General features: G+C 35.6%; 1 protein-coding gene across 12 annotated transcripts in view; it reads left to right on the top strand.

Moving 5' to 3' along the window:
- Positions 1-27,363, top strand: part of COL25A1 (collagen type XXV alpha 1 chain) — a 446,203-nt gene that overhangs the window by 316,891 nt on the left and 101,949 nt on the right. For 10 of the 12 annotated variants that reach the window (XM_026017640.2, XM_072755504.1, XM_072755500.1 and 7 more), the window contains 5 exons: positions 4,668-4,739; positions 5,465-5,572; positions 7,747-7,782; positions 22,895-22,921; positions 24,946-24,990. In XM_026017640.2, the coding sequence (XP_025873425.1) occupies positions 4,668-4,739; positions 5,465-5,572; positions 7,747-7,782; positions 22,895-22,921; positions 24,946-24,990 (288 nt within the window). Of the gene's footprint in view, positions 1-3,842; positions 3,903-4,667; positions 4,740-5,464; positions 5,573-7,746; positions 7,783-22,894; positions 22,922-24,945; positions 24,991-27,363 lie in introns of all 12 variants that reach the window. The other 2 variants (XM_072755497.1, XM_072755506.1) reach the window with 1 other exon arrangement.

The raw sequence follows: 27,363 nt of genomic DNA on the forward strand, positions 1-27,363 counted from the left end.
GAGGTGAGTTAGCATTCCTCCTGCTTCTACAAACACATTTTATTATTTCTCTTTGTAATTGCTTCTTCCTCTACTCATCCCTTAAATGGAAGTCTTTCCAAGAGTTGTCTTCTATATCTGCTCTCTCTAGAGTCTCCTTACATGACTTCAGGAGGTTCTAAGACTTGTGATTCCCACCTATCTCCTGACTTCTTATATGCATATCTAACAGCCATGCCTTGGTTCTTCATGGACACCTCAAATTCAACAGATCCCTAACTGAAATCATCATCCATACCTAACTGCTCCAGAAAACCCATTCTTTTCTAGTGTTTCCTCTACCATCCTCCATCGCTCAGACTGCTCACTTCCCCTCCTTCTCCCTTACGTTTTCAGCCAGACTACAAGTCTTGTGAATCTTACCTTCTTAATATTACTTGAAACTATAGATTTGTCCGTCTCTAGTTCTTGGGCACAGTCCTCAACTAGACTATTTTAAGTAGATGGGGTCTCTGTCTTTATTTTTCCTCTTGCTTTACAAACCCCCATTCCCTCATTCACATGGCTTGGGAAGTCTTCCAGGGTTCCTTGAACCTACCATTAGGTATACTTTTATTTACTTTGTAGCTCGTCTCCTTCATCAAAATAGTCATTTCTTCATGTGATTACTGCATGCTTATTTTTTCCTATTTCTCCAGTAGACGTTGACCCCTGTGAGCTTGTGGTCAGGCTCACCATTCAATCCCCATACCTAGCACAGTGAATGCTGCACAGAAGGCACTCAACAAATACTTTTTATATATTGTTGATATTTCCAATATTCAAACTGTAAAAGTAGAAAGAAATTATAAACACATAAACTGTATGATGACAAAGTCTGGAATTAGAAGTTGTGTATTAAATTCCTGGCTCTAACATTGCCTTATAGAATGCTTTTGACAAAACACAAAGTTTTCTCACTATAATGTAATCATATAACACCATTACTGAGTATACAATAAATAATAGCATCTTGAATTTATGGCTTCTAAGTAGTTAGAAGCATATTTTATGAAATATTTATTTTTTTCATCATTTCTTTGGGGTAGGCTTGCCTCTGTTTCTAGAAGGTAATGAAGGGACATAGAGCTCCTCCTATAATGATGTCAAAACACTGGTAGAAGATGGTAACCTACTTCAGTAAATGTTCGGAAGATTTGTGAAGTAGTCTGAGTAGGCTCTGAAGAGGAAATGGGTTGTGTAAGGTAGTTTTACACTCTCATACATCCAATTTCTTAAGAATTCTAAATATTTGGTAGTGAGTATTGAACACATTATTTCAGCAATTCAGCTTATTCCTGGACTTTTTCTCCATGTTTTCCTGGAGTCACATTTTTTTCCCATACCCAGTTGAACCATCTGTGTACCAGGCAAGTTTTCCAAGATGCAAAACCAAGTGAAATATGTCCATTCCATTTATTTAGAAAGGACTATGACTAATGATACCGTGGGAAAAAAAATGGCATAGTTAACAAAAAAAGTACACTCTGTGTGAACAGCCCAGGAAGCCTAACTGTTATGGCTACGTAAAGCCATGACTTATAGATAAGTATTCAGCACCAGTACTTTTCAAACTAATTCTTCAAAGACTTTTTGTGGGAAGGAGAGGGTCAATTCAGTATCTACCTATAATCTAGAGGTATCCCCTGTGAAATGAGGTTCTCTACCACCATCAAACAGTAAAATTTTTAAAAATTTGTGTAAATTTTACATTCTACCCCATAATATGACAATGTTTGTACATAAAAATATTTAAAATTATTTAACATTAATCAAACTTGAATCTTAAGGAAGATATGCCATATTTATTACTGCCTAAAGTAACCCTTATCCACCACCACCACCCCTCAACAATGGCATGTACCCTTTAAGCATTATCCCAGTTTGAAAAGCACATGGTCTTATGGTCTTATGATATTGCACCCCAGGCCATGGGCTTTTTGTTAGAATTTAAGAGAATTCTTCCACATGTCTCTTTGTACTCTGCTACATATAAGCTTCTGAAGTCCTTTTGCCTAGCTCACTAATAAAATCTTTAAAATGTAGCTCTAAGCACCTAATTGGTAGCATTTTCTGCAGTTAAGATGATTGAAGAATATAAAATCAGCTTCCTCAAATAGAGATTTTCTGTTTGATAAAAAGAATTCTCTCTTTCTGTCTGAAGAGAGAATTACCTATTCACTTCCCTCTTTAGATCTCGTTAACACTGGAAACCGAACTAAGAAGTTATAAAACTAATGCTTTTTGTGAGCATTTAGAAAATATGATCGAACAACAAGCTGGTCATGCTCAGATATGAGTACAAGAAGTGAGTTATTTATACATTCAAATTTCAAAACATTTGTAAGGCCTACCATGTGTGCTGTTAAAAAGCTTTTAATTTTAAATTATTTTTGTTAGATAATCCTGTTCAAAGTGACATTATGATTTATCGCCACTAGTCAAGATCCTGATCCCTCGTAGACTTCTTGTTTGTATCTGTTTTTGTTCTTTGTTACATAAATATGAGATTTATATATAAAATTCTGACTGTGTAATATAGGGCTAATGAGTCACAGATGGGAAGATGCTGGCACATTACCATCTAATAACATTTTAAACTCATATTCCATAGTAAAACAAAAGCAAATTGTACACATCTGTTTTCCAACTTGTAGAATTTCTGAATTTGGGTAGTGTCTATGTTTCAAGGACTTTTACTTAGAAGAAAAAGAGGATACAGGTCACCTCAAAATTACCTAGACACTAAATAGCCTTATCAGAAAGGATTTGGCAAAACAGATAAGATTTCCTCTACTTTGCTTCCTGAAAAGTCCCAGGCCTAAAGAATGCAAATCAAAAGCATTAGGGCTAAAGAGATCTCTTCATACCAAAACATAATTTTATTGGTTCTCTTAAAAAGAAAAATAAATCCCAAATAAGGAGGAAATAAGAGGGAGAAAAATATGCCATGATTAATAAAATTGAAAAACTAGAAACTTACTGACCTTTACTAAAAATATTCTCAGAATAGATTTGGGTGGAAGAGGGGAAGGGCAATGAGGAGGGAATCTCTAGGAAGCTTGTAAACACCTGAGGCCATGTAAGCTGTGGTTGCTGTTTATTTTATTTGTATGATAAACATGTTCTGTGTGAAAAAAGATTGGAATAAAAGGCTCCAATATCTCATGTTGAAAAAGTGCAAGTTCTCTCTCAGATCTACCCAACTGATAATGCTTATGAACATGAGTTAGTACAAGTTAGTGAAGTACCAGCCTCTAAAACATCTTTCCCCTGTTTTCCCTGGTTAAGGAATTCAAAACCACTTCTCTGCTTCAAGGGGTTGTGTGAACTGTCAAGTTCTTTTGGAAAAATTATGTGACAGAAGTGATTACTGCAGAGTGTGACCATAAATCCCTCTGACATAAAATACGCATGTTATAAGAGACAGATTTCCATCCACCACCTCTGCAGGAATTCCTGAAACAGAAAAGACCTGAGAATCTTCTTATGATTGGAGAGAGAAATTTTGATATGTGGGTGGTAAGACTATCTTTTGTGAGGCAGAGTGCATTTATTCTGAGGAATATTTATGATCAGACTGCAAAATTCTGTTCACTGTTGTCCAAAAAAAAATGTAATACGTGTCTGTCCTGAGTTGTAAGCAGACTATCAATGGAGGGAGATTATAGTGTGTCAGATTTCCTGTACAGTATGTCAAACAAGTCAAGACTTAGAGTGAGGACAGGGTGGCATTAGATATATTCTTGTTCTGTTTGTCCATCAGTGGAATGTCTGTGTGACGTTTTGTGTCGTGTTGTTTTGGTGCTGTCCCACGTCCTTAGGGTCTGCCAGGCTTCCCCACAGTTGCTGCTCTGCACAGTAATCAGATCCTCACCGTCAAGGTTTGTGGTTGGCAACCATGCTACTCAGTCAGAGCCCGCAATCAGCATAAGAGTGAGCAAGAACAGCTAAATTGGCTTGCCAAGTCCAGTTGTTCCCATTCACCATATGCATTGAGTTATTGGATCCTTGGGACCTCACCTACATCAACGAGGTCAAATATCTATTGAGAAGGAGAATCTTGAACATATAAGAGAGAAGGATGTTGAAGTCGAGCAAGGATAATGAAGAGAGGCAGCATGGCTATCTAGGACTGTGCCATATCTCTATGGTTTAATTTGAATGCATGCCAAAACTGTGACATTTTTTGGTCAATTAGATAATCCTAAGTATTCTGGACTTGGGGTGTTTGTAAAATGGAAGTCACGTTCATGCCACGTTATGCTGGTTGACAAGTCTGACAGAAATTGAACTGGTGCTTTGTCTCTAGACTTTCTGCTCAATGTGCAGGATGCAGGTGATGGGAGCTTTCCTGCTTCTTTAATAGACAATATTAAAGAGGCCTAACACCCACATCAAAAGGATGGGATACAAAAAAGTTTCCTCTCTAACTAAAAATCTGGCTTGGCCATCCTGTTTTAGGATTATCTTTCTTTCAAGAAGAGCCAGACAGTCTGATGTTAGACACAAACACCAGTTCCATTTTGTTTAATGATCATTATAAGTCTAATGTGTATATCTTTATTTCTTTCTTGGGGCCTTCTGATGTCTATTCTCCAATTCTCTCACCTCTGAACTTCAACCTTTGACCTCACCTGACTGATCAGATGGTGTTTCCTAAAATCAATCATGGGTTTCTCTCTGCTGATCAGCAGCTCATTAAACGCCGCCTCATTAAGGTAGTGCTTATTCTTGCTCAAGTCTTATTTCTTCTTAACATTCAGTATTACTCCATTTACTGTTGCTTTACCATTTGTCTCTCATGGGTGGGGGTATTTATTTGGAAATATCCTAGAGCAAAAAGATGTCTAGGGAGTTGCATTTGCTTGAAAATGGATATGGAAGTACCAAAGTAAAAAGGTATAGAATGCCTAAGTTTTTCTTAATTAAAAAAAGAAAGGCAGCTGAAATTATATCCAGTAATAGACCCAGTTTCTAAGCTCTCTGGTTTTGGTAATTTATAAATTATTATACAGTTTGACAAGAGCTTGTATGTTTAATTTTATAGGTTATGAAAAAGTAAACACATTTGTCCAACTACAGATGCAGCCATTTTATGAAACAAGGTCGCTGTAACTAATGCAGCATTGTCATGAATCAAGTTATACAAAAGTTTTACACCAGCTCTGAATATCATGATAACTTACAACTATTTCCAAGAGCTGAGAGTGCTGGTTCCTGAGCTGCTTTGATTTTAATAGCATCTACTCAGCTCACCCAGCATGAATATTTATTTGCTCCCTGCTGGCAGGCAAATTGCCTACAGGCTTCATGTTTCTGATTGTTCTGGTTCTTTTCATAAGTGTAAATGTGGATTAGATAATACAAATTTAAAGTGTTGAAAAGAAGACCTGGGTCTTTATTTCTCATGGTCATTGTTGGTCTTTTCCTTTCTTCATTCTAGGGTGACCAAGGACAGGCTGGGCCTCCAGGACCTCCAGGCCCCCCTGGCCCAAGAGGGCCTCCAGGGGACACAGGGAAAGATGGCCCCCGTGGAATGCCAGGAGTGCCTGTGAGTTACATGTTGGGTCTGATCCTTTTAAGGGCTTTTAAGGGCTGAGAACTGGGATGGAGTGTGGTAAAGAGGGGCCATAGGGTTAAGAGGTTTCAGAAAGTGGGGTGATAGTCCCCAAGCAGAGAGGGCACTGCCCACATAATTCTGCTTTATGGCTTAATCCATGGGTAACCCACATGAACCCAAAGAGAGACTTGGAGAAGGCAACAGGAGTACATCAATGTCTTTGGCTTAAATGGGAGAATAGCTAGGTGAGAGATTGGTAGCATTCCAAAGTATCAATGGCAGAGACAATCAAGTTCCACATGACTTAATGGAAAATGAAAGAGGTTAATCTTTTTAAAGTTTACTCCCTTATAAATAAATTGACCAAAAAAAGAAAAAAAAATTGCTAATAAAACAGTATGGTTTGAGTATCATTTGTCCTTTATATGTGAAGCTTGTTAATAGAAATGATTTAAAAACAATCTCAATACTTAGATCTCAGTACTTAGTTACTAAGATGGATTAAATGTCCATAATACAGAAGTATAAGACACTAAATTTACTTTTATACTCTGGCCCTAGGACTTGAAATTCCAATTTACTGATGAATTAATTGATTTATCTATTGCTTTGACTTATTTTCATGAGTGTTTTCATAGCACAAAATAATGAAAATATCCAACAAAGTAGAATGTTTTTTAAATTAAAGAATAAAAAATTTAAAAATAATCAATGCTTTGATATATTTCATTCATATATCCATATATTCATGTATATTTTATATCCATTATATTTTTCAGAGTCATTCTCTTTGTAAGACTATAGGGTACTCTTTTCTGACTTTCCTGAGACAACTTTCTTGTAAACTCCATTTCCCTTTCTTGAAAATGGCTGTAAATTCGTCATATGAAATGAGAGATTGACTTTCAACCTATGATTTGTTGGTCGCTTAGGAAGGCTTTCACTGAACCATCAAAGGTAGTGGTTTCATCTTGAAACTGTCTTCGAAGGTTTCACTTTTTCTTGGGATGATATCCCAAACAATAGAGACAGCACACCTTTAGGGATATTTAAAGCTCCCCAAATAATTGCTGGTTGCCAAGGAAGATACAATGAATGTTTCCTCAACTAGGAAGAACAGTTAAAACCATTCTGATGGTACAAAATCAGTCCGTTCATTGGGTATACTCTACAGAAAATTCAAGGTATAGATTATTTTCAAGAAATTAGATAAAAGTAAGGTATGATGACAACCTGTAAATAATTTAAAAGTATCTCATCCTTTAAATAAATATAACTTAGTCATCAGAGTAAAAAATAGAGATTTTTACACAAAAGTATGAACAGGTTTTATTTTTTAATTCCATAGAGAAATTGAACCAGATTTATAGTCCTGAAGTTAATTTTTATATACCATTGTAAGCACTAGAAAAATGTTTTATAACAAACAGAAATACTTATTTTTAAAGTCCAACAATTTCTGTAGATATCGACATTACAAGAATGGTTTTTCTAAAAAATGTCTGTTGCCAATGACTAACAATATAATAATATGACAACATTATAAGGAATTTTGTATGAAACTGGGTATTAGAAAACTATGACAGTGGTATGATATAGCACAGAATTCTGTGTATTTTAATGTATACTGTTAATTTTAAACATGTTACTTCTGCCCTCATTAATCCTGGAAAACCAAAATTCAAAATCAATCTTAGCTCATTTTATTATTTAATTTCTGTACTAAGAGTAGTTGTCTCTCTGTCCTGTATATGGAAGTTCTGAGTTCTCATAAGGAGGCCCAGGTCATCATCTTTGTCATTATAAACAGAACATAATAAATGAGATGTTACTGAAATAACAATTAAATTTTCTAGAACCATTTATTGACTTACGATATAATCACTCCTACTAGTTTTATTTAGAACACATTCTTGGCATAATTCTTAAGTCTCTGCTATAATCTAGACTCATTTTATTAAATCCTAAAATGTTTATAAAGCGAATTTGAAGAAAGAACTTGGCTCTCTTTTCATTGCATTATGTTTGCATTTCTCTACTTAGCCTGAAAAGTATATTTGACATTCATGCACCCCAGTGGGTATTATGAAAAAGAAAAAAGAAAGGTTGAAATTGCTTTTTAATGTTTATAGCATTAATAAAAACTATCACTATTTTTTTTAAAGGGTGAACCAGGGAAACCAGGAGAGCAAGGCTTGATGGCAAGTATCTCAATTTCTTTTTCTGTACTATAAATAATGGAAGTCCAAATTATTCGAAACTGTGGTCCAGATTATGCGTAACAAATGTATCATCGTATGACCTTTAACAAAAAGAGTGTAAATCAGTAAAAGTGAAAAAGGAATGTGGCCTATTATATGATAAAGGTCACAGGACAACACATCCACAGAACTAACCCAGAGGAAAAAGTGGGAGATTTTAGTTGGGAGAAATGAGGAAGGTCAAAAGATAGAATTTGCTTTATTCAAATGCTAAATTCAGAGATATGCATATTAGCTTAATAGGAATGAGTTTCAAAGGAATGAGTTTTCAAAGTTTTCAAAAATCACATTCAAAGGAATGTGACTAATTGTGAATTAATATAGTGAGCATTCCACAGGGATCCAAGAAGTTTTTGTTGTTGAATGGGTCCACCCAGAAGGAAACAGTTGTGCCTTCTTGATCCCTGTCATTAAAAAAGATCATGAAATGTTTCCACATGAACTTGCCCGTAGACATGCATGTCCCATTCCTCATTATTTATCCTTTGCCAGTGAGAGAGAAGTTGAGGCAGCTTGCTGAGCCTTGAAGAGTAGAATTCCTTCAACTGCCTCTTCTTGTCTCTTCCTTCCTATCTCTGGAGCCACATTTCTGACCTATTTTATGACATGAATAATATTGGGGAACACGGGCTGACATTCTAATAACCTAGATTCCAGAGGACAGCTATGTTTTACACTTGTCCTGGGTGCAGTGATCACAATAAGTTTGATTGTGTACCTTATACACAATTTGCAGCACGCAACTTACAGGTGTTTAGGGTCTAACATTTATTTTTAAAAATTAATTAGCTAGGTCCTAGTGCAACTAACACACAGGAATACAGCAGTTGGTCAGGAATTAAAACAAATGTGTGAATGGGTTGAAGGTTAAAGGCTACTCCCTGAACAGGATGTCTTTCAACAGCTCTCCTGGGGAGAAACTCACCAAGCCATAGTCCTAGCCTTGGTGGAGTTGGCTTTGAAACATCACTGGTGAAAGGAAAGCACCCTGAAATGGAGTCTGATTCCCCCCAACCACTTGGAAATTTTTTGTTCCCAACCTATGATATCAAGAAAGAGACTTGATTCAGATGACTTGAAGGTGTGGGTACTATAATGGATTCTTTTAAAAGAAAATAAAATGAAAGAAAAACAACAAAAAAGATAGTATGTGAAAATTAAATAAAACACATGTCATCAGTGGTAATTTGGGGTACAAGTGCAGCATTAGTTCTCAGGGTAACAGGGTCTCACATGGAGTGAAGGATTCTTAGGAAACTACAATATAAATTTTGAAACTGCATTAAGCAACTGAGTGCAGCTGTAATTTCTGTCCTAGATGATGGTCAAAACAGTTCTCCCAAACATTCTTACATTGAAAGCTATTTGGTATTCATAGGAGCCCATGTTTGCCCCCAGGTATGTGCGTTCTCCTCAGATTTTTATCATTGACATTGGCTTTCTACCTTGATGCCCAATGCAGAATCCTAGTAAACCGAATTTTAAAATAAAGTGGATTTTTAGGAAATTAAAATCTTATCTTCCTTAAATTCACGCATATACTCTAGAATATACCACGTGAATCACAATTTAATGTTATGTCTCTACAATTCCTAACTTAATGTCATTAAATATAAATGTTTCACTGGTCCTAAATGAATTATGTGATTATCTTAGTTTGCTTTGATTTCTCATTTCATATAGCAACTTTTCAGGTGAAGATGATCCTGGATGTTTTGTGTGTGTGTGCGTGTGTGTGTGTGTGTGTGTGTGTGTGTTTATAAACTTTTACTTATCTTTAAGCTCTTCTGATTTAGTTCATATGCTCTTTTCTAGAATGCAGCTAAGAAACTTAATTGAAATCACAAACATTCAAAGGATATGTGTAATGTAATGATCTTCTAAAGTGCTGTATTGTTTTTAAAGATATAAAACTCTTTTTTAAAAGAAAACCTCCATAATATATTTAAAGAAAAGTAAACAAATCACAAGTATACATCTTAATGACTTTTCACAGTGAGCATAACTATGGAACCACAAACTGGAGCAAGAAGTAAAATATTAGCATATCCCAGAAACCCCCCTTTCCCCTCCAGTCACCATCTGCCTCTTCCCTAAGTTCTCCACCATTCTGACTTCTGCCACCACAGATTAATTCTGCCTGCATTTGCATTTTATATTAATAGAATCATACAGTATGTACACTTTTGTGTCTGGCTTCTTTCGTTCAACATTATATTTGTGAGATCATCCACCTCTGTTTTAATAGCCTTCACAGCTGCTTAAAAAAATTAGGAGGAAGAACCTTACTTCCTTGACTAACCCGTTAAAACTACATCACTCAAATGGCAGTAAATGAATGAATAGTCTGTCTGACCCTGGGCAAGTCACTTAACCTCTCAATTTCTCATCTGTAAAGAAAGGATAATAATGCCCTCTCTGCCTCCCTTATAAGGTTGCCAAAGACAAATGCAATAAATTAGGGGAAAGCACTTTAAAATATATAACGAAGAAGTATATGAGTGTGTTATTATTATTATCACTCAGTTGTTCCCCCTAGAGTAAATTACAGGTGAACACGGATTTATATAACAGATGTATTCCTGTAAAGTTCTGTATGAATCAGATTTTCATAAATCAACATATCTTAAATGTTCTGGGGAATTTTGCTATTTAAAGCAATCCCATTCAGAGTCTTTTTGTAAAGCAGTATAATCCTCTAATTCCTCTTCCCAGCAAACTGAATTTTTATATCTTATATTTGCTTAAAGTGAAATATTTCCATGATTTAAAAAACTATCATTTTCAAAAACACTAGTTATATTTGTTAACTTAAATAGTACCTATGTATTTTAAACCATTTCAAAGAAAGAAGAGGATTCTCGAAAAATAATAGCAGTTTTCATAGGAGGAAAATTTCTTTGGAAATTTTTTTTCTTTTAAATATTATGTGTGTGTGTGTGTGTGTGTGTGCGCACATGCACTCTTGTGCTTCTGTGTGTTTTGAGTTGAAGTCTGGTGGGAAGAAAAGTACATTGCATCAGTAGTTCTGACCACAAAACTGCCTAGGAGTATGACTATACTCTGATCTTTTTTACTAAGCTATAACATATAGGCAGTAATTCCTAATTCATCTATCTCACTGGGTTATAGTGTGAAGCAAGTGAAATAGTAATAATATGAAAATGTTTTATGAACTACAGAGAGTTCCATAAACAAGAAGTATTACTGTTAAGATGAATCCCTGCTGACATAACTTAGCATACAGAAAGGCCACTTTGTGAAATGTAAGGGCCAAGAACAGTGTGATTATGGCTCTCAGTTAAATTTCAATCTATCAAATACTGTGATTGATAGTGCAATTTATATCTTTGGTCCAATTTGCTGTTGTCTCTCTCTTTTTTATTTTTTATTTTTTGGCCTTATCATCTTACATTATCAATTTTTCATGACAATCCTCTTATCATCCACTAGTTAAAGCAAGAAAAGCTAATAAACAGCATGGCTCTTCTCTTTTCCACAGTATGCAAAACTCGTTGCATTTATTGGTGTGTATTGTGGAGGAGTGTTTGCTTATAAGAGGGTTTTGAGAGGCACTGGAGAATTTTTTAAAGTGTAAAATGTCTCTTATGATGAAATGAAAAAGCTGGGAATGCTCTAAAATTAGCTCTTACAAAACTGTTTATGAGTGTGTCAGGTGGGGAATTAGTTTTCATAATCCAGGGTATATATTTTATATTGCAAAAATAATCATCTGAAGATTAACAGCATCTCTGATAGAATAAAAAAGAAGGCCTGCAGCTCAAGCAGTTCCACATTTATTTAATCCTGCTGTGCATCTATTCTGTAAACATGACCTTTGGGTTTTCTGAGAAGTTCAGGATGAGATTTTAAAAGACATAATCTTGAGCTAAAATAAATTGGACTCCATTTAAATAAGAAGAGAGACGCTCTAAGTCATAAAACTAGACCCAAGAATCAAAGTAAGGACTGACCACAATTGAAAGCGTTAACATTCTGAACCCTAGTGCAACTGATCTTTATTTTTCAAGTTCTTCAGAGGTTTAAATAGTTGTTGGAATAGTATTTTTGAAGTTAGCTTTTCTTTTGATATTCTTACTATTTTTTTCTTTGGCAAATGTAATAGAAGCTCTCAAAAGCATAAAAAATAGATGTTTTATAAATATCAATTCATATGCCAACTCATCCCAGTTTCCTAGAAATTATTTCTTGGCCCAAAGTGTTTACATCTAAGGCTTTGTAGACCAAATCACTCTCTCTACTCTGAATCCCTTCATCCCTCACTCTCCTCCTGAATATGTGCAAACTCCATAGCATATCCATTTATCTCTTTCTGAGTTATAAGAGTACTTAAAATATCATTCACCAGGCCCTAGTGGTGTCAGAGATTTTTTTTCAAAACTCAGAAAAAATTCTACTGTTACTGTTCCTTAAAGTAAAATTTGGACTTATGTCTGAACAGGTTATAGATATTTTCAATTTATTTTAATTTTGCCTGCAAACACATTTATTACATTAAGGTCAAGTGAATATAATGCATTTAATGTTAGCTAATAACATAAGCATCAATCATTGCTTCCGCTTCATTTAAAATAAAATTGAAATAACTAATATGTGAAGGTCTACTTTAAATATATTTAGTTATAATGCATTGCTATCCCACATCTAAAACTCATCATTTTACTTAATTGTACTTTGCTCTGCCAACTGTCTTGATCAGCAGGATGGCAGACATGGGAAAAAACAGCAGGCTTCTCTTTGTGATTTTAATCCTGGCAGAGAAAGCAAAACCCCAAACCTTCAAATCACAAATAACAAAAATGGCCAAAATCATCCTAGGATATTTAGCTATTATACTAGATATTAACAATTGAATCTTGTTCAATAAAACTGCATTTACTAAAGTTGTCCACATTGCCTGCTGGGATGCCTTAGCAACCATTCTAATGCTTTATTATCCTCACTTAATTGATTGTCCATGAAGTACAAGTGAATGCCACAACAGCAGAGTCCTTCCCATCTCCTTGGTGCTTTTGTCCAGAGCCTGTAATGTTTGGTTTTACAAATGGACCAAGAGAAAGTAGACAAATAATGCCTTCTTCTCCTGGTGCTGTCCCACTGCCCTGTCCAGTTGCCTGACTGAGGAACTCACTTTGGATTCTCAGGTGTGTGGATGTCTACAGAAGTGTTGAAAAGTCACCTTGTTGTGGTAGTAGAGCGTGATGTTTAACATTTCTTAAAAGCTGGCTCAGTGTCTCAGAAATAAAAAGTTTAAGGGAGCATTTTCAGTAGTGGTTAAAGAACACAATCAAGTAACAGAAGTATGAAAAGACATTCTACAAGGCTGAATAGATTACTGTCTGTATTCTTTATTTCATTTTGTTCTTAATCTCTAGGATGTATATCAGCTCTATTTTTAACTATCTTACCCTGGTTCCAATTAAGTCTAGTAAGCTATATCATATTAGACAATGTGTTGAAATATTTAAAAGGCATAAGCCAAACTAATAAATTGGCAAATAAGGTATGTTCTGTCTTATGACCTTCACAGGTATGTCCTCATAGTGACTTGGAAAGTGCAAATGCAAAATTGTTGTGCTCCTTGGAGATCTAAGCCAGAGTATGGCAGCAAGCAGAGAGCTATAACCCAGTCCCAGCCCCTAGCCCTGGCCTGCTCCCTTTCCTTCCCACACCTATCTCATCCTTCAACTTTATGAGACCGTAGACATTCTGGAATGTTCAAAGATCAAAGTACGTCCACGGGCCTCAAAATACCCACCTCTTTACTTCCTCTACCAGTTCATTGTTGTGCATACCAGTGGTGTGGTTCACTTTTGGAAAAATAGACCTGAGGTATAGGCAACTCAGAATTCCTGAAGTGAGCTCCAGTCATTGGGGCAGAGAATTCCAGGGTCCTTATTGCCCAAAGCAGAGTCTGCGGTCAAGGGGTCGGCTATACACGAGAAGTGCAGCCCATGCTTTAGAGTAGGCATAGCCCTAACACAAGAGCCTTCTGGCCCAGGGCTAAGGGCAGAACAGTCTATTTGTCTGAATGGACTCTTTAAAAAATAGACTTCTGCTTTGTTCACCTTCTTTGAGAAAACTTCACGCACACTCACATACTCATTCCCCTTCACACTAAGCTAAGTTAGAAGCTGTCTTCTTTCCTCCACAGCATTTACCATATCATACAATAATTGTGCTTGGTATTTATTTTGCATAAACAGAATGACTGAATTATAGAATGACTGAATTATACAAATCAATGAATCAATAAATCAGATATTAATACAAAGGAATCAGATTTATATTTTTCTTCTAATAGATGTCATTGCACACCAAGAGTGGGAAGAGGCAGGATAAATCCAATAGAATTACTACAAAACTGTTTGGTCTCCTGCATTTTCATAAATTCATTTGTGTATTATAGATTATTTGGAGTATATGAGTGGTGTAATTAAGAGGCTGATTTTTCACCAGGATAATGGAAAAGTAATTGTATCAATTTCTAGCCACAATATGTGGCTATTTTTAAAGCAGAGTGTTAAAGATTTAGAAGAAATATTGGGAATCATCTAGTTTATCACTTCACAAATAAAGAAACAACATCAGAGCAGTTAAATGACTTGACCAAGGTCACAAAGCAATCAGTGGCAGAACTAGGTGGAATTCAGTTCACCTGATTGAAGTCTTATGTGTTTTACAAACTCTAGATTTGCATTTTCTAATATAATAGCCACTAGCCACATGTGGCTATTTAAATTAAAATTAATTTAAATTAAATAAAGTTTAAATCCAATTCCTAACAATTGTGCTAGCCATACTTCCAATGTTCCATGGCCACTTGTGGTTAGTGGCTACCATACTGGATAGAGCAAAATAGACCACTTCCAACATTCTAGAAAGCTCTGATGGACAGTGCTGGTATAGGTGGAAAGTAGACCTGAATAGTAGATGAGTATATATTATAATCCTAAATTTATGTCCTTCTTCTGCTGACCATGGGTTATTTAAATTGTAGCAGCTAGTGTTTCTCAGCATTGTTGATTTAAAATAGGAAAAGCACTTATCCTTTATTCAATAGAAATATTTTTTACTGAGTGTAGTGTACAGTGATAGGCCTTCGTGAACCATAAATTTGTTTCCTTTATGGTACGCTAGGGAAGTGTGCTTAATCACAGAGGACAGAGGAAGCCTGTTAATTTTTCTTTCTTTCCGGGTCATTTCCATTTTGAGTTCAGCAACAAGAAACAATTTATTAAATATTTAGAAGGAATGGAATGAGCTAATTTCAGCTCTGGATATCTGGTGAGAGGTGATAGAGTCTCTGTTTTGGGACCTAATCAGAACATAGATTCTCAAATACCTAGACTTGTCTTTAATCTGAGGTGGCAGTTAATACTCCATATTTAGTCTTGGGTCCTGATTTTGATAAGTAGTGAAAAAATGGATTACTTCTTTAATTTCCTGAGCTTTAAGAGACCTTTCTTACAGAGGTCATAGCTTCATAATCTTGAGAAATAGCAATGGATGACTCATCCTTTTTTTTTTCCTCCAAAAACTTACCACTTGAGATACAGAAGTCAGAAAGAATTTATTCTTTTTAAAAAAAAAAACTCAAAAATATAAAAAATAAATTTAAAAAATTACTGCATTTAAAACTTTATTCCTTGTCAAATATTTGTTAATTAATACCATGACATGACATCCTACTGATAGTCTCTAAAGTAGACCTGTTTTTGAAGAACTACTTCAGGGGTGCCTGGGTGGCTCAGGAGGTTAAGCATCCAACTCTTGGTTTCCACCCAGGTCAGGATCTCAGCATGGATCAAGCCCCAGATCAGGCTCCATGCTCGGCACAGAGTCTGCTTGTCCCTCTCCTTCTCTCACTACCCCATCCCCCATGCTATCTTTCTCTTTCTCTCCCTGTCTCTCATAAATACATACATACATACATAAAGTCTAAGAAAAAAGAGAACCACTTCAAATAAAGAAATTATAAAGTGATATTATTGACACAAAACTCCTAGATACTTAAAGAGGAATCACTCTCTCAAATCTAGGAACCCTTTCCAATAACAGATGTATGATGGTTTAATTAGTAAACTATGGAGGAAACCCAGTATATAGAATTTAATAATTTTATATTCATTAATTCGTTGTTTCAATTTAGTCAATATTTATTTGCTAGGCACTAACTAGGTACGGAGGATGTAAAATATGTGACCTAACGAACTTGCTACCTAGTCAAGTAGATTTTATAAATAAGTGAATATATTAAAACATAACCAGCTAAAATGTGCTAAAGAAACACAGAGGACAAAAACCAGTTCTGTCTGGGTGCATTGGAGAAGGCTCACAAAGGAAGTGAGTTATGACTTCTGAGCCTCAACGAATTGTTAGGAACTTCACGTGAAGACTAATAGGAGACTGCTTGGGAAAATATAAATGATTAAATGTGACTGAAGACAGAGTCCATGAAAGACTCAAAACAAGATATGAGGCTCTCCCATCTCAGCACTATCCTGCTCATTCTTGTTTATGCTGTATTCCTTCCTACCCAGTTCAACTAAATCATTGACTTTCACCCTGAAAACATTTCAGCACACTCTCTTATATTCTAAACATTTCCCAATAGTGCCTAGTTTGGCATTTCCACACACTTAAGCTATGAAATCTGAATCTTGTAAAACATTACTTGAATTATACTCCAGACATACATATAATAGTGGCTAGAGTTTATGTTTCTTGACCTTCCCTCATCAAACATCCAAGTAGAATATGGAATTTTATATAAGTATATCTTAAATGAATTCTTCTTAAGTAAGGCAAATTTTCATTATTTATTTCAAATTTCCTCTGTTTATAAACCAAGTTAATGTATTTTCTGATCTTACCATACATTTGACCGGGTTAATATCTTTGAAAAAGTTACAACTAAAGTCTGTTACACCATGTCCCTAAGAAATTCTGGTACTAATATTTTATGACTCCAAAAGTTAGATTATATGTGTTATCATTCTTCCCTACAGAACCAGGCTTTAACATATTTTCTTCATTTTGCCTAACTTTTATTAAACCATGGAAATATTCTTAATTTAAAAAGGGAGCAAATTTTAAATGGCTTAATAGTTTTGAGCTTTTATCCTCCCCTTCACAGATGGACCACCTCTTTTTTGTTCCCTGTGTTTTTTATTACAGAAGCTGGTTGTATATTCTTGTATCCAGAAATGACCAACAGCTTTCAGAGCTTCAAATTTTACTGTTAGCCATCAGGGACAGAACAGGAACTGTGTCCGCCCCCTGCTCACACAGAACATCATTTCCTAATAGCAGGCAACCAGAACTTGCCTTAAAACACCTCCCAAGAGGCAATGTAAAGCACATCATTTAGAAACTCTGTATCCTGTTTAAGTAATTAATACCTCAATCAAATTTGTACTAACATTGGTGGTGTCAGAAGAATTCATTAATTTTTTTCCATTCTATTTCCATTCCATGATCTTTCAAGCTTTTTTCTTTAATTGAAAAGAACTTTTTAATTAAAAATGCTTTTTAAAAAAAATTTTTACAAACTGGAAAGTGCAGCTAATGCATAATGGTTGTAGAAGCATCCATTTCTTAACTGTGTGCTTTGAAGATTAATTTGGGTTGATAATTCTAGCTATGGTTTACATAATGGCTTTCTGAAGTGCATTAGAGACCTTGGACCTACATCTACATGCACAACACTTTCCATATTAATGAGACTGTGTAACTAAGAAGATTTTTGCTTGGCTGTTTTAATATAGAAGCCATGAACTGAATTCCTGCACTTATTTTCGCACTTAGAAGTATTCTAGAGGCTATTAGAATATTCCAGTAGTGTTAGAATGACTCAAGTAAACACAAGGGTGAAAAATCTTCTCATTCCCATCTTGAGACAGTGTTGTATGTAATACAAGAACAACCTTGATTTATTTATATGTATGTATTTATTCCTATAATTTTTATCATCCTCAAAGTAAACACTGTTGTGCTTACAAAAATCTGTAAGTCCACACAAATACCATCTTCCTTCCCTAACCATATCCCCCCTCAACTACCTACCTATAGCCTCTTTGATGTTTTTGAAACACACTAACATGTACCCATCTCTTGCCTTTGTACTTGCTGTTCCTTTGCCTGGAACATTCTTCTCCCTTCTATATGCATGCCTCTGACTGATCTTTCAGAGCTCTGTCCAAGAGCCACTTTATCACTGAGGCCTTCACTGACCTCCTGACCACTCTCACTTTAAAATACTACCCCATCTACTTTTTCCAATCCTTATTCCCATTTGCTGTAGCACTTACCACCTGACATACTTTTTGTTTTACTCATTTGTTTACTTTCTCCATTCATTAGAATATGAAGTCTAGGAGGGCATGCATTTTTGTTTATTTTGTTCATTGTGGTTTCCTCAACACCAAGAATGTTGCCTGACACTCAATGGGTCCTAGAAAACTCTGAAGTGGATGAATTAATGAATGAATACAAAAGAATTCACTCAACAATTACCATATGCCAGCCACTGTGCACTACAAAAGACATTTAGTATGAAGAAAGAAGTAACCAGACAATTATAGTACTGTTGGTAAACTCTATGAAAGAAGTGCTGTCATAGGGGTGCTTTAGAGAATTAAAAGAAGGGGACATAAGCCCACATTGAGCTCTGAGTGATGGAATGGGTAGAGGAGAGAGGACCAAAGAGAAGTTGCAGGAATATGGCAGCCAAAGGTACGAGGGGCAGAATGTGAAAGCGTGGCTCATGTGGTGAACTACAACTATTACAAAAGCTCACATTTTTCTCAAAAGCTATGGAAAGCCATTGAAGGATTTTTCAGTAGAGGAAAGGTATGAACACATTAGCCTTCTTGAAAGCTCACTCAGACAGCACTGTGCAGAGAGGGGGGAGGAGACTAAAGACAGAGCACCCTCGGGGGGATGCCCATCAGCTAGGTGGGAGAGAAGAGGGTTTGAACAAGGGCATAGTGATGTAGGTGACAAAGAGAGCATGCTGGAGAGATTATTGAGTAATTAGCTGATAGAATTGGAGCAAGAGGAATAAAGGATCACCCTCAGGGCATGAGTAACACACTTTTTGGTGAAGGCAGTCACCAAATGAGGACTATCATATTTCTTGTTCTTTTTAAAAATATTTTATGTATATATTTGACAGAGAGAGGAGAGAGCAAGCACAAGTAGGGGGAGCAGCAGAGGGAGAGGGAGCAGCAGGGTCCCCACTGAGCAGGGAGCCTATGCAATGCGGAGCTCCATCTCAGGACCCTGGGATCATGACCTGAGAAGGTAGATGCTTAACCAGCTGAGCCACCCGAGAACCCCGACTACCATATTTCTTTGACTTACTTGCTCACCATAGTCCACATATTTTATAATATTTAAAAATGGAATCTAGCAGTGGTGAAGGTAAACAGGAAAGAAAATCAAGTGTGCTAATTTCTTTCTTGTTTTAAATTTTAACAACATTGCATAGCTCTTCATGGTCTCTTCCAAAAGATCACCAAAACTTTGGTTTAAAAATCTGTCTGCAGATGAGTGATGTTATCACTCCACACTCAGAGTTTTTCAATGGCTCATTTAATTTTTATCTTTTGAGCACATCACCTAGAACCTGTACTGAAATAAGTGTAAGGTTTAAATTATAGTTTGACACTTCTGGAGTAAAAGAAATGTAGTTTAATGTGTTGAGATTCCATATAGTGTATAGTTTTTAATCTTGAGACATATACACAGAAATTATTTTGAAAAATAAAAAAGCCAGATTATTCCCATATAAATTGAGTCTCTACAAAGTACATGCAAACATAAATGTGCCCACCAAGAAAATATCTAAAAAGGAAAATTTATTGATTAATAAAAATGGAATAAAAAGTTCACTGTTTAGTTTGGAAAAATATTGATCCAAATTGAGTCTTAGGGAAAATAATAATGGAATTATTTTAGAAATCTTAAAACACTAGAACAATTGGCTTTAATTTTAAGGATAATAAAAGCACTAGTTTGACTAGAGAGTAGTAAACTCATGACCTTGTTTATCTGAGTCATTCATAATGACTTTTGAGCAGGCTGAAAATATAGATAAATTTAAGACTGTTAGATTAGTTAGTGATTGGTTATGTGGCATTTTCCCGTTACTTTATTCATTTATATTTGTTTTAGAAGCCACAAAACTAGTCAAATGTAAACATTTTAATCAACTGGTAGCAATATACTCTCAACTTCAAAATAAATTTTTGGGTAGTGAAGCTTTTGTGACCACAATGTCACAGCTATATAATAGGATTATTAATCTAAGGATACTCAAAACACACAGATAAGCAAAATCTTGATCAGCAAAGTAACTATTCAGAGTGTGTGTGGTGTCTATACTTACTTGAATGTATGTCTGTGCCTTATATCCAACTTCAATCTATTCCCACTCCCCTGCTAGTAATAGATGACACTATTTGGCTTGCTACCATTTTTCCTGCCAGTGAGATCAAAGAACTATATGCACATTTTTGGTAGCTGAGAATATATCCTTGCAATATAGTTATGAAAAATCCACAAAACACGTAATCACAATTCAAAGTTAATGTTACATCTTTAAAACTGCTTTTATTTTTAGAGTTTAGCAAAAATAGAAGTAGTTTCCTAACTGTGAAGAAAAATTTTATATTTATTTTCTCTATAGCTATCCTTTGATTTTCATGAAATAATTGTGTTAAAATAGACAATATAATTTTTTGAACAATAAAATTTTATAGATTTCACAGTTATGGGCAGTCTTTCTAAATCTTTAATGTGATCGCGCAACAAATTAGAAAGTACAAAAAAATGTTAGTCTCTAGTTAAAGCACTTGATTTCAAATTTGCTCTGATTTTTCCATGAAATATTCCCCTCCTGGGTTATCCATCACTGTAGTGAAATATTCAATTGTACTGAACAGTCTTTTTTCAAGTGGCAAAGCTAGGCTTAAGTGGAAACAAACGTTTCTGAATTGAACATATACAATCTTAGTCTAAACATTGAATTAATGTACTTTTTGTTATATGATTTCCTTTCTAACATCAACATTTTAAGAAATGAAATGCCCTGGAGATCCTGGGGCAAATGGAATCATAGACCATGATAAAACACAAATCTTCTTTGACTCTCAGCTCTCCCATTACTACAACTTCCAAATTCTGCCTTTACTTAGCATTAGCATTTACTTCCCAAACAATTGACCCAAGTGAGAGATGATTAAACCTGTTTATGTGCTAAGGGAAAGGAGCTAGTGGAAACCGGAGGCTCTGATACAGATGCAAGGATAATTGATGGAGAAAGATCCCTGAGGACAGAGGCAAAGATGGATTCCAGAGTCTACTGGATGCATCTGCCCACAGAGGAGGGGTGCCTCTTCTCCCTCTGACTTAGGAAGAAAGTCCACGTGGGTTTGGATTGATGAGAAATGTGATGCTGAGGGAATTTACATCTGATAGCCTCTATTTTCTCTGCAAAATCTGAAACGGAGAATTTTAAATAGAAGGGGCGAAATGGGGAGGGAGGCTGTCTGACCACACAGAGATACCAGATAACCAGCTCATTAAGAAGTTAGTTGGTAGAGTAAATAAACAAAGAATATATAAAGGTGATGTTGCATGGTGCACTTTCAATAACCTAAAGCTGATTTTATGAGGAAATTCTTAGTCTTCCTGTGAGGATTACAAAATAATTTATGAGGAACAGATTCTCTGAATGTTCCTAAACGTGGTGTATTTTTAATAAAAAAAAATTATTAATGACTAATTCTCCCTCTAATGTGCACTCTAGTGCTTTCTTTAATGTTATAAAGTATGAATTAAGATACCGATTAATTGAAATATCACCCATTGAATATAGGCTAGTCCTTCATTAGGTGTAATGGAATACAGAGCTAGTTAATATGAAGTGATAGAGTAAACTATCATTTACTACCACTTATAAAGTATGGCTTTGTTAAAATATCATAAAATTAAAAACATTTTTGAAAGAATTAGAAGAAAGATGCTTAATATATTTTTTAATATTTTATTTATTTATTTGAATTGGGGAGTGACATAAGCAGGTGGCGGGGCAGAGGGAGAAGCAGACTCCTGGGGAGCAGGAAGCCCGAATGCAGGCTTGATCCCAGGATCCAAGGATCATGACCTGAGCCTAAGGCAGATGCTTAACTGAATGAGCCATCCAGGCACCCCAATGCTTAATATTTTAATGTAAAAATAGACATAAATAGAATTATAGCTGTATGTCTTTGTGTGCTCTTTTCCACCTTCCCAAAGCTGTACTTTATTCTATATAAAGGCAACAGAATCCCAATGCTGATTTCATGGTTGAAAAATGGCTAAACCACAGAACTACTATATTCCCATTTTATATGTAAATATTCCCATCTATCTTCCTAAATATTCCCCTCATGCCCTTAGGTTATCAACAGCTAACGCATCTTTTGTTTCCTTGTCTGGTACACAGTAGATGCCACAGTTGACCTTGGCATCCCCTAGTTTGTAAACAAGTTTTTGTTCTGGCCAATTGGTCATGTTTCATACAAGGAAGAATAAAACAAAACATGTTTCTTTGTAATGCTATTCAATGATTCCCTTTGCAAATCTGCTTACTGAAGTTTTGCAGATGCAGAAGTCACATAACGTGCTGTTTGGTGGGGAACACCATTGCATTTTCGCTGCTTCTAGCAGCAGCATCTCCATCTTTCTAAATGAGATTGAGGTGACAGATTTGCAGATACACCGGAATAGCAAAGATTCCTTTTTTAAAGGAAAAATCAGAATCTTACTGCATATGCTTAATGTTCTTCAAAAGAAAACAAGAGAGAAGAAAAGACCTATTGTGTACTTCCTACCAATAATTTTCATTTTCCTTGATGTACAAAACATCAGCATATTTCTGCACAGCATAGAATACCTTGCAGACTAGGACAGTTTTAATTGGTCATTTAAGTATAAATGGTTACATTATTATGTTAATTGAATAGTTTTTCTTTTTTTTTAGGGTCCTCTGGGGCCTCCGGGACAAAAGGTAGAGTATAAACAGTACTGGGGAAGTAATTATACTTGCATTGCGTAATGGCTAGCATGAGAGGTGAATAGAATTAGCTACTGTAAGCCATGCTGAAGCATCTGGATTGTGCATTCTCCTTTCTAAAAATACAGTCATATAATGTGAGCCATCAGATTTCTAATCAACTCCATTATAGAAAATCCAATAAATCCAGAGTAAACTTTTTTTAAGCTGTCTGCCAAACTAAAAGTAGGTTATTGAATTTTTAATTAAAATACTGGCAAAACATTGAGACAAAACTTAGAATTTGAAAGATCATATGACATTGCAGATTGAATGCATGGTCCTAGTCAAATATTATGACCAAATGACTATGGAACGGACCAGAACAAAAGATGTACTTGTGGTTTGGTGGCAGTATTCCATTGGTCCACTAGTGTTTTCCTTTGCTGAGGTAATCTGAAGAGTGACTTCCTGATTGTCATTTCCCAGTCATCAGAATTCACCATTACATTCTGATGGAGAGGGTCCTAGTGCTTCTAAATTACATCATTACTACAGTAGTAAATATATCAATAGTAGGTAGATGGCCCTTTGCCAACAAAACATCATTAAATTCCCATTCTCTGTTACAACTCTAACCTCACAGTGGAGAAAAAGAGATATTTAACCTGCAGAAAACTAAAGAAAGCAATTGTATTACAACAGGTGGAAAAGTGATTATTCCTTATCTTTGGAATCCATCAAAGATAGAGACTTTTTATCCCCCAAGCACTGGGCATGTGGCATCTGTTGAAACATAATCCTACTAACCAAGTAATAGCCAATGAGTTGTGAGACAACTTGAGTATAAGAACACTTTGTCCTTTGCAATAATGTCTCTATTAAGCATGGTGTGAAATTGTAAATCTACCCTAATCCACATGCGACCAGGGTAAAATTACTGCCCGAGGCTTCAGGAAGTCTTTTAATGACCCACTTAATATAATTACCAAAAGCACTAAGGAACTTGCCATTTCAATTTGTTTTGCATATAATGACTACATATTTTTTAATGACTACCTTTTTAATAAACTTTCTCTTTTAGAGCAGTTTTAGATTTATATTTACTCTTAAGAAAAAACTTTTTCCCATTATTATTAAGAAATTTAATATCATACATCAACTTAGTAAAGTCTGTTTTCTAGTGCTCGACAAAGAATAAACATTTTATTTAAAAATGGTTTCTCCAGAGCCTGAAAGGGGAAATGACATCACTATTCGAAAACATTTGTTAATGTTTCTATATCCAGGTAAATGTCATAGATTTTCTCAGGTGATAATTAGCTTTTTTACTCTCAGTCCACCCCAACTACGTCCAACCATTCATAATCACCCCAGTGCGCATGTGCACACACACACACACACACACACACACATACACACTTAATATTTGACTACTGTTGTTATTCCTATTCAGTGTTTAACATTTGTAACACCTTTTCTAGTCTTTGGAAGACATATTCACATTCACCTGGCTTAAACGTACTCCCTGAAAGTCCAGGAGAAAATGCTTCAAATACAACAAACTTGAGTTTACACCATGGGTGCCTTATTTGACTAATTGTGGAACAAGCAGTTGTTATTTTAATTACCTTTTGTTTCATGGTATTTAAACTCATGAAATTCAAGAGTTAACTGCTACTGCTAGGGTTTTCCAGATGAAACTAGGCCTATTTACTTCTTAAAAGCACCACAATTTAGAGCCATTGGCCTTCTGATAGCTATGGATCCCAGTTGATGATGTGAATTTCTTTAAAAATCATATTAGAATTAAGTGGATATTTAGAAACATGGTTAAATTTAACTCTTTAGTTTCTGGGAATGCGGGATGAATCTGCTTACATTAGTATATATTTGAGTACAGTGGATAAGATCTGAAAAACAGCCTCTCACACCTGTTTTAGCAAGGTGAAATTATGGCTGACATAATTACTACTACAGATTCAGAATTGAAATATTTTGTGATTATATCTGCTTAATTTAATCATGTGTCTTCTTAGGGTTCTGTTGGAGTACCTGGAATTCCAGGAGTGAATGGTCAAAAGGTAAGTTCTATAGAACATATTTGATAATTAAAGGGATTAAAATTACAAAATTATTCTAGTCAATAATGTTAGTAAAAAGTTTGTATACTTGTAAAAACACTATATATACTTTTGAAATGCAGGGAAATTATGGTGCAAAAGATCAAACTAATTTTTAACAATGCATTAAGTAGTCAGAAACTCTTAGAAAATTTTCCATTTTATTTTGATAAATTTTGTAGGAGATACAACTGGATCTTTTTTATAAATATACATGGAATAGGAAAAATTTTGGGTTTAACAGTAATTGTGATAGACAAAACACACTCCAGTTTATTCTTGTCAAGGCAAAGTGACATGTATTATTTCTTTCACTAACAAAAAATATCCTTACAGAAGGAACCTATTGGCATAATCTGAGTCCAGAAGCAAGCTCTTTCAACTGTTAAGAAAAAATAGGATTTATATAGACTTGCCAAGGTCTGGTAGTACTCTTTAACTGTACTGTGAATAATATGGGGGAAAATAAAATAAGAAAACCCCATAACTTACATAGACATCTATGTGTGTGGTTATATCTATTCCTGCAACATACTTACTGGTTGGATAAAGCAGCAGCATCCCACAGGTGAGTCGGCTATTCTGTATGTGTTCCCCTGACAGTGCTGACTGGCTTTTCAACCTGGAACCTCTACAGGGAAGAGGAAAGCTATAGGAGCAGCTAACAAAACCAGTCTGCCAGCAACCAGGAAGCTGAGCTAGGGACTTTCTTATCTCCGTCAGAGTTCTTGGACTAGCCCTATAAAATCCTATGACCCATCAGCCTGTGTTCAACAGAGAATTTTATTATTATTTTTTAACTAGGTTTTATTTTATTTTTATTAATTTTTTTAAAGATTTTACCCATTTATTCATGAGGGACACTCACACACAGAGAGAGAGAGAGAGGCAGAGACACAGGCAGAGGGAGAAGCAGGCTCCATGCAGGGAGCCCGACGTGGGACTCGATCCCGGGTCTCCAGGATCAGGCTCTGGGCTGAAGGCGGCGCTAAACCTCTGAGCCACCTGGGCTGCCCCAAAAGAGAATTTTAAATCTCTGCATTCTGAATTAAATTCTGGAATCATAAGGAGCCCAATATTTACAGACAGAATAGACCTCCTAGTGACCTTTCCCATCTTGTCCATCTTTTCTTCTCCAATAAGATATTAACAATCATAAAACCTACAGAGTAGCTAACAAAAAGCATGAGTCTGCCACTTACAGGCCACATGGTTTTTGGCAAAGTCCTTGAATTCTCTGGGCCCAGTCTCTTCATATGTAGAAGGAAGACAATATGTTTCTACCAATTAGGGTCAATATGAGGATTGAATGGTAAGTAGACATAAATCCCTTATGATAGTGGTGATCTTATAATTAAATTTTTCCCTCCATTTCATTTTAGTGAAATTCTGGAAATTTGGTTAATCCATATCTTTTTTTTGTATATATTTTTATTGGAGTTCCATTTGCCAACATACAGCATAACACCCAGTGCTCATCCCGTCAAGTGCCCCCCTCAGTGCCCATCACCCAGACACCCTAACCCCCCGCCCACCTCCCTTTCCACCACCCCTTGTTCATTTCCCAGTTAGGAGTCTCTCATGTTCTGTCATTCTTTCTGATATTTCCTACTTTTTTTCTCTCCTTTCCCCTTTATTCCCCTTACTATTTATATATTCCCCGTATGAATGAAACTATATAATATTTGTCCTTCTCTGATTGACTTACTTCACTCAGCATAATACCCTCCAGTTCCATCCACGTCGAAGCAAGTCGTGGGTATTTGTCGTTTCTAATGGCTGAGTAATATCCCATTGTATACATAGACCACATCTTCTTTATCCATTCATCTTTCGATGGGCACTGAGGCTCCTTCAACAGTTTGGCTATTGTGGACATTGCTGCTATAAACATTGGGGTGCAGATGTCTCGGTCTTTCACTACATCTGTATATTTGGGGCACTGATTAATCTATATCTTAAGCAAGATTCTTTGCTTCCAGAATTACTTAATTCCCAGTGAAATTTGATGTCCTTAACCAAGGCTTATGATATCCGTTAGTCCACAAACCAAACATTCGTACTCCTCAGGAGTGAACAGCCCAGGTCACTGCTCTATTTGCCACTTAATAAAATGCATGTCTGTTTGCTTCGCAAATCCTGGTAAAGAATGAAGATTAACTTTCTATTTAGAAAACTGCAGATCATGGAGGGAAATATAAACATTTGGAAGTATATTCATCCTAAGATGAATTTTAAGGTTATATAGGTCAAGATAATATTTGGAAAGGACAAGATATGGATGTGAGAAATGTTTTTAACATTGATGAAGAACAAAGCTTGTACACCTAAGGT

Source organism: Vulpes vulpes, chromosome 4, assembly GCF_048418805.1.
Source record: "Vulpes vulpes isolate BD-2025 chromosome 4, VulVul3, whole genome shotgun sequence".
NCBI lineage: Eukaryota > Metazoa > Chordata > Mammalia > Carnivora > Canidae > Vulpes > Vulpes vulpes.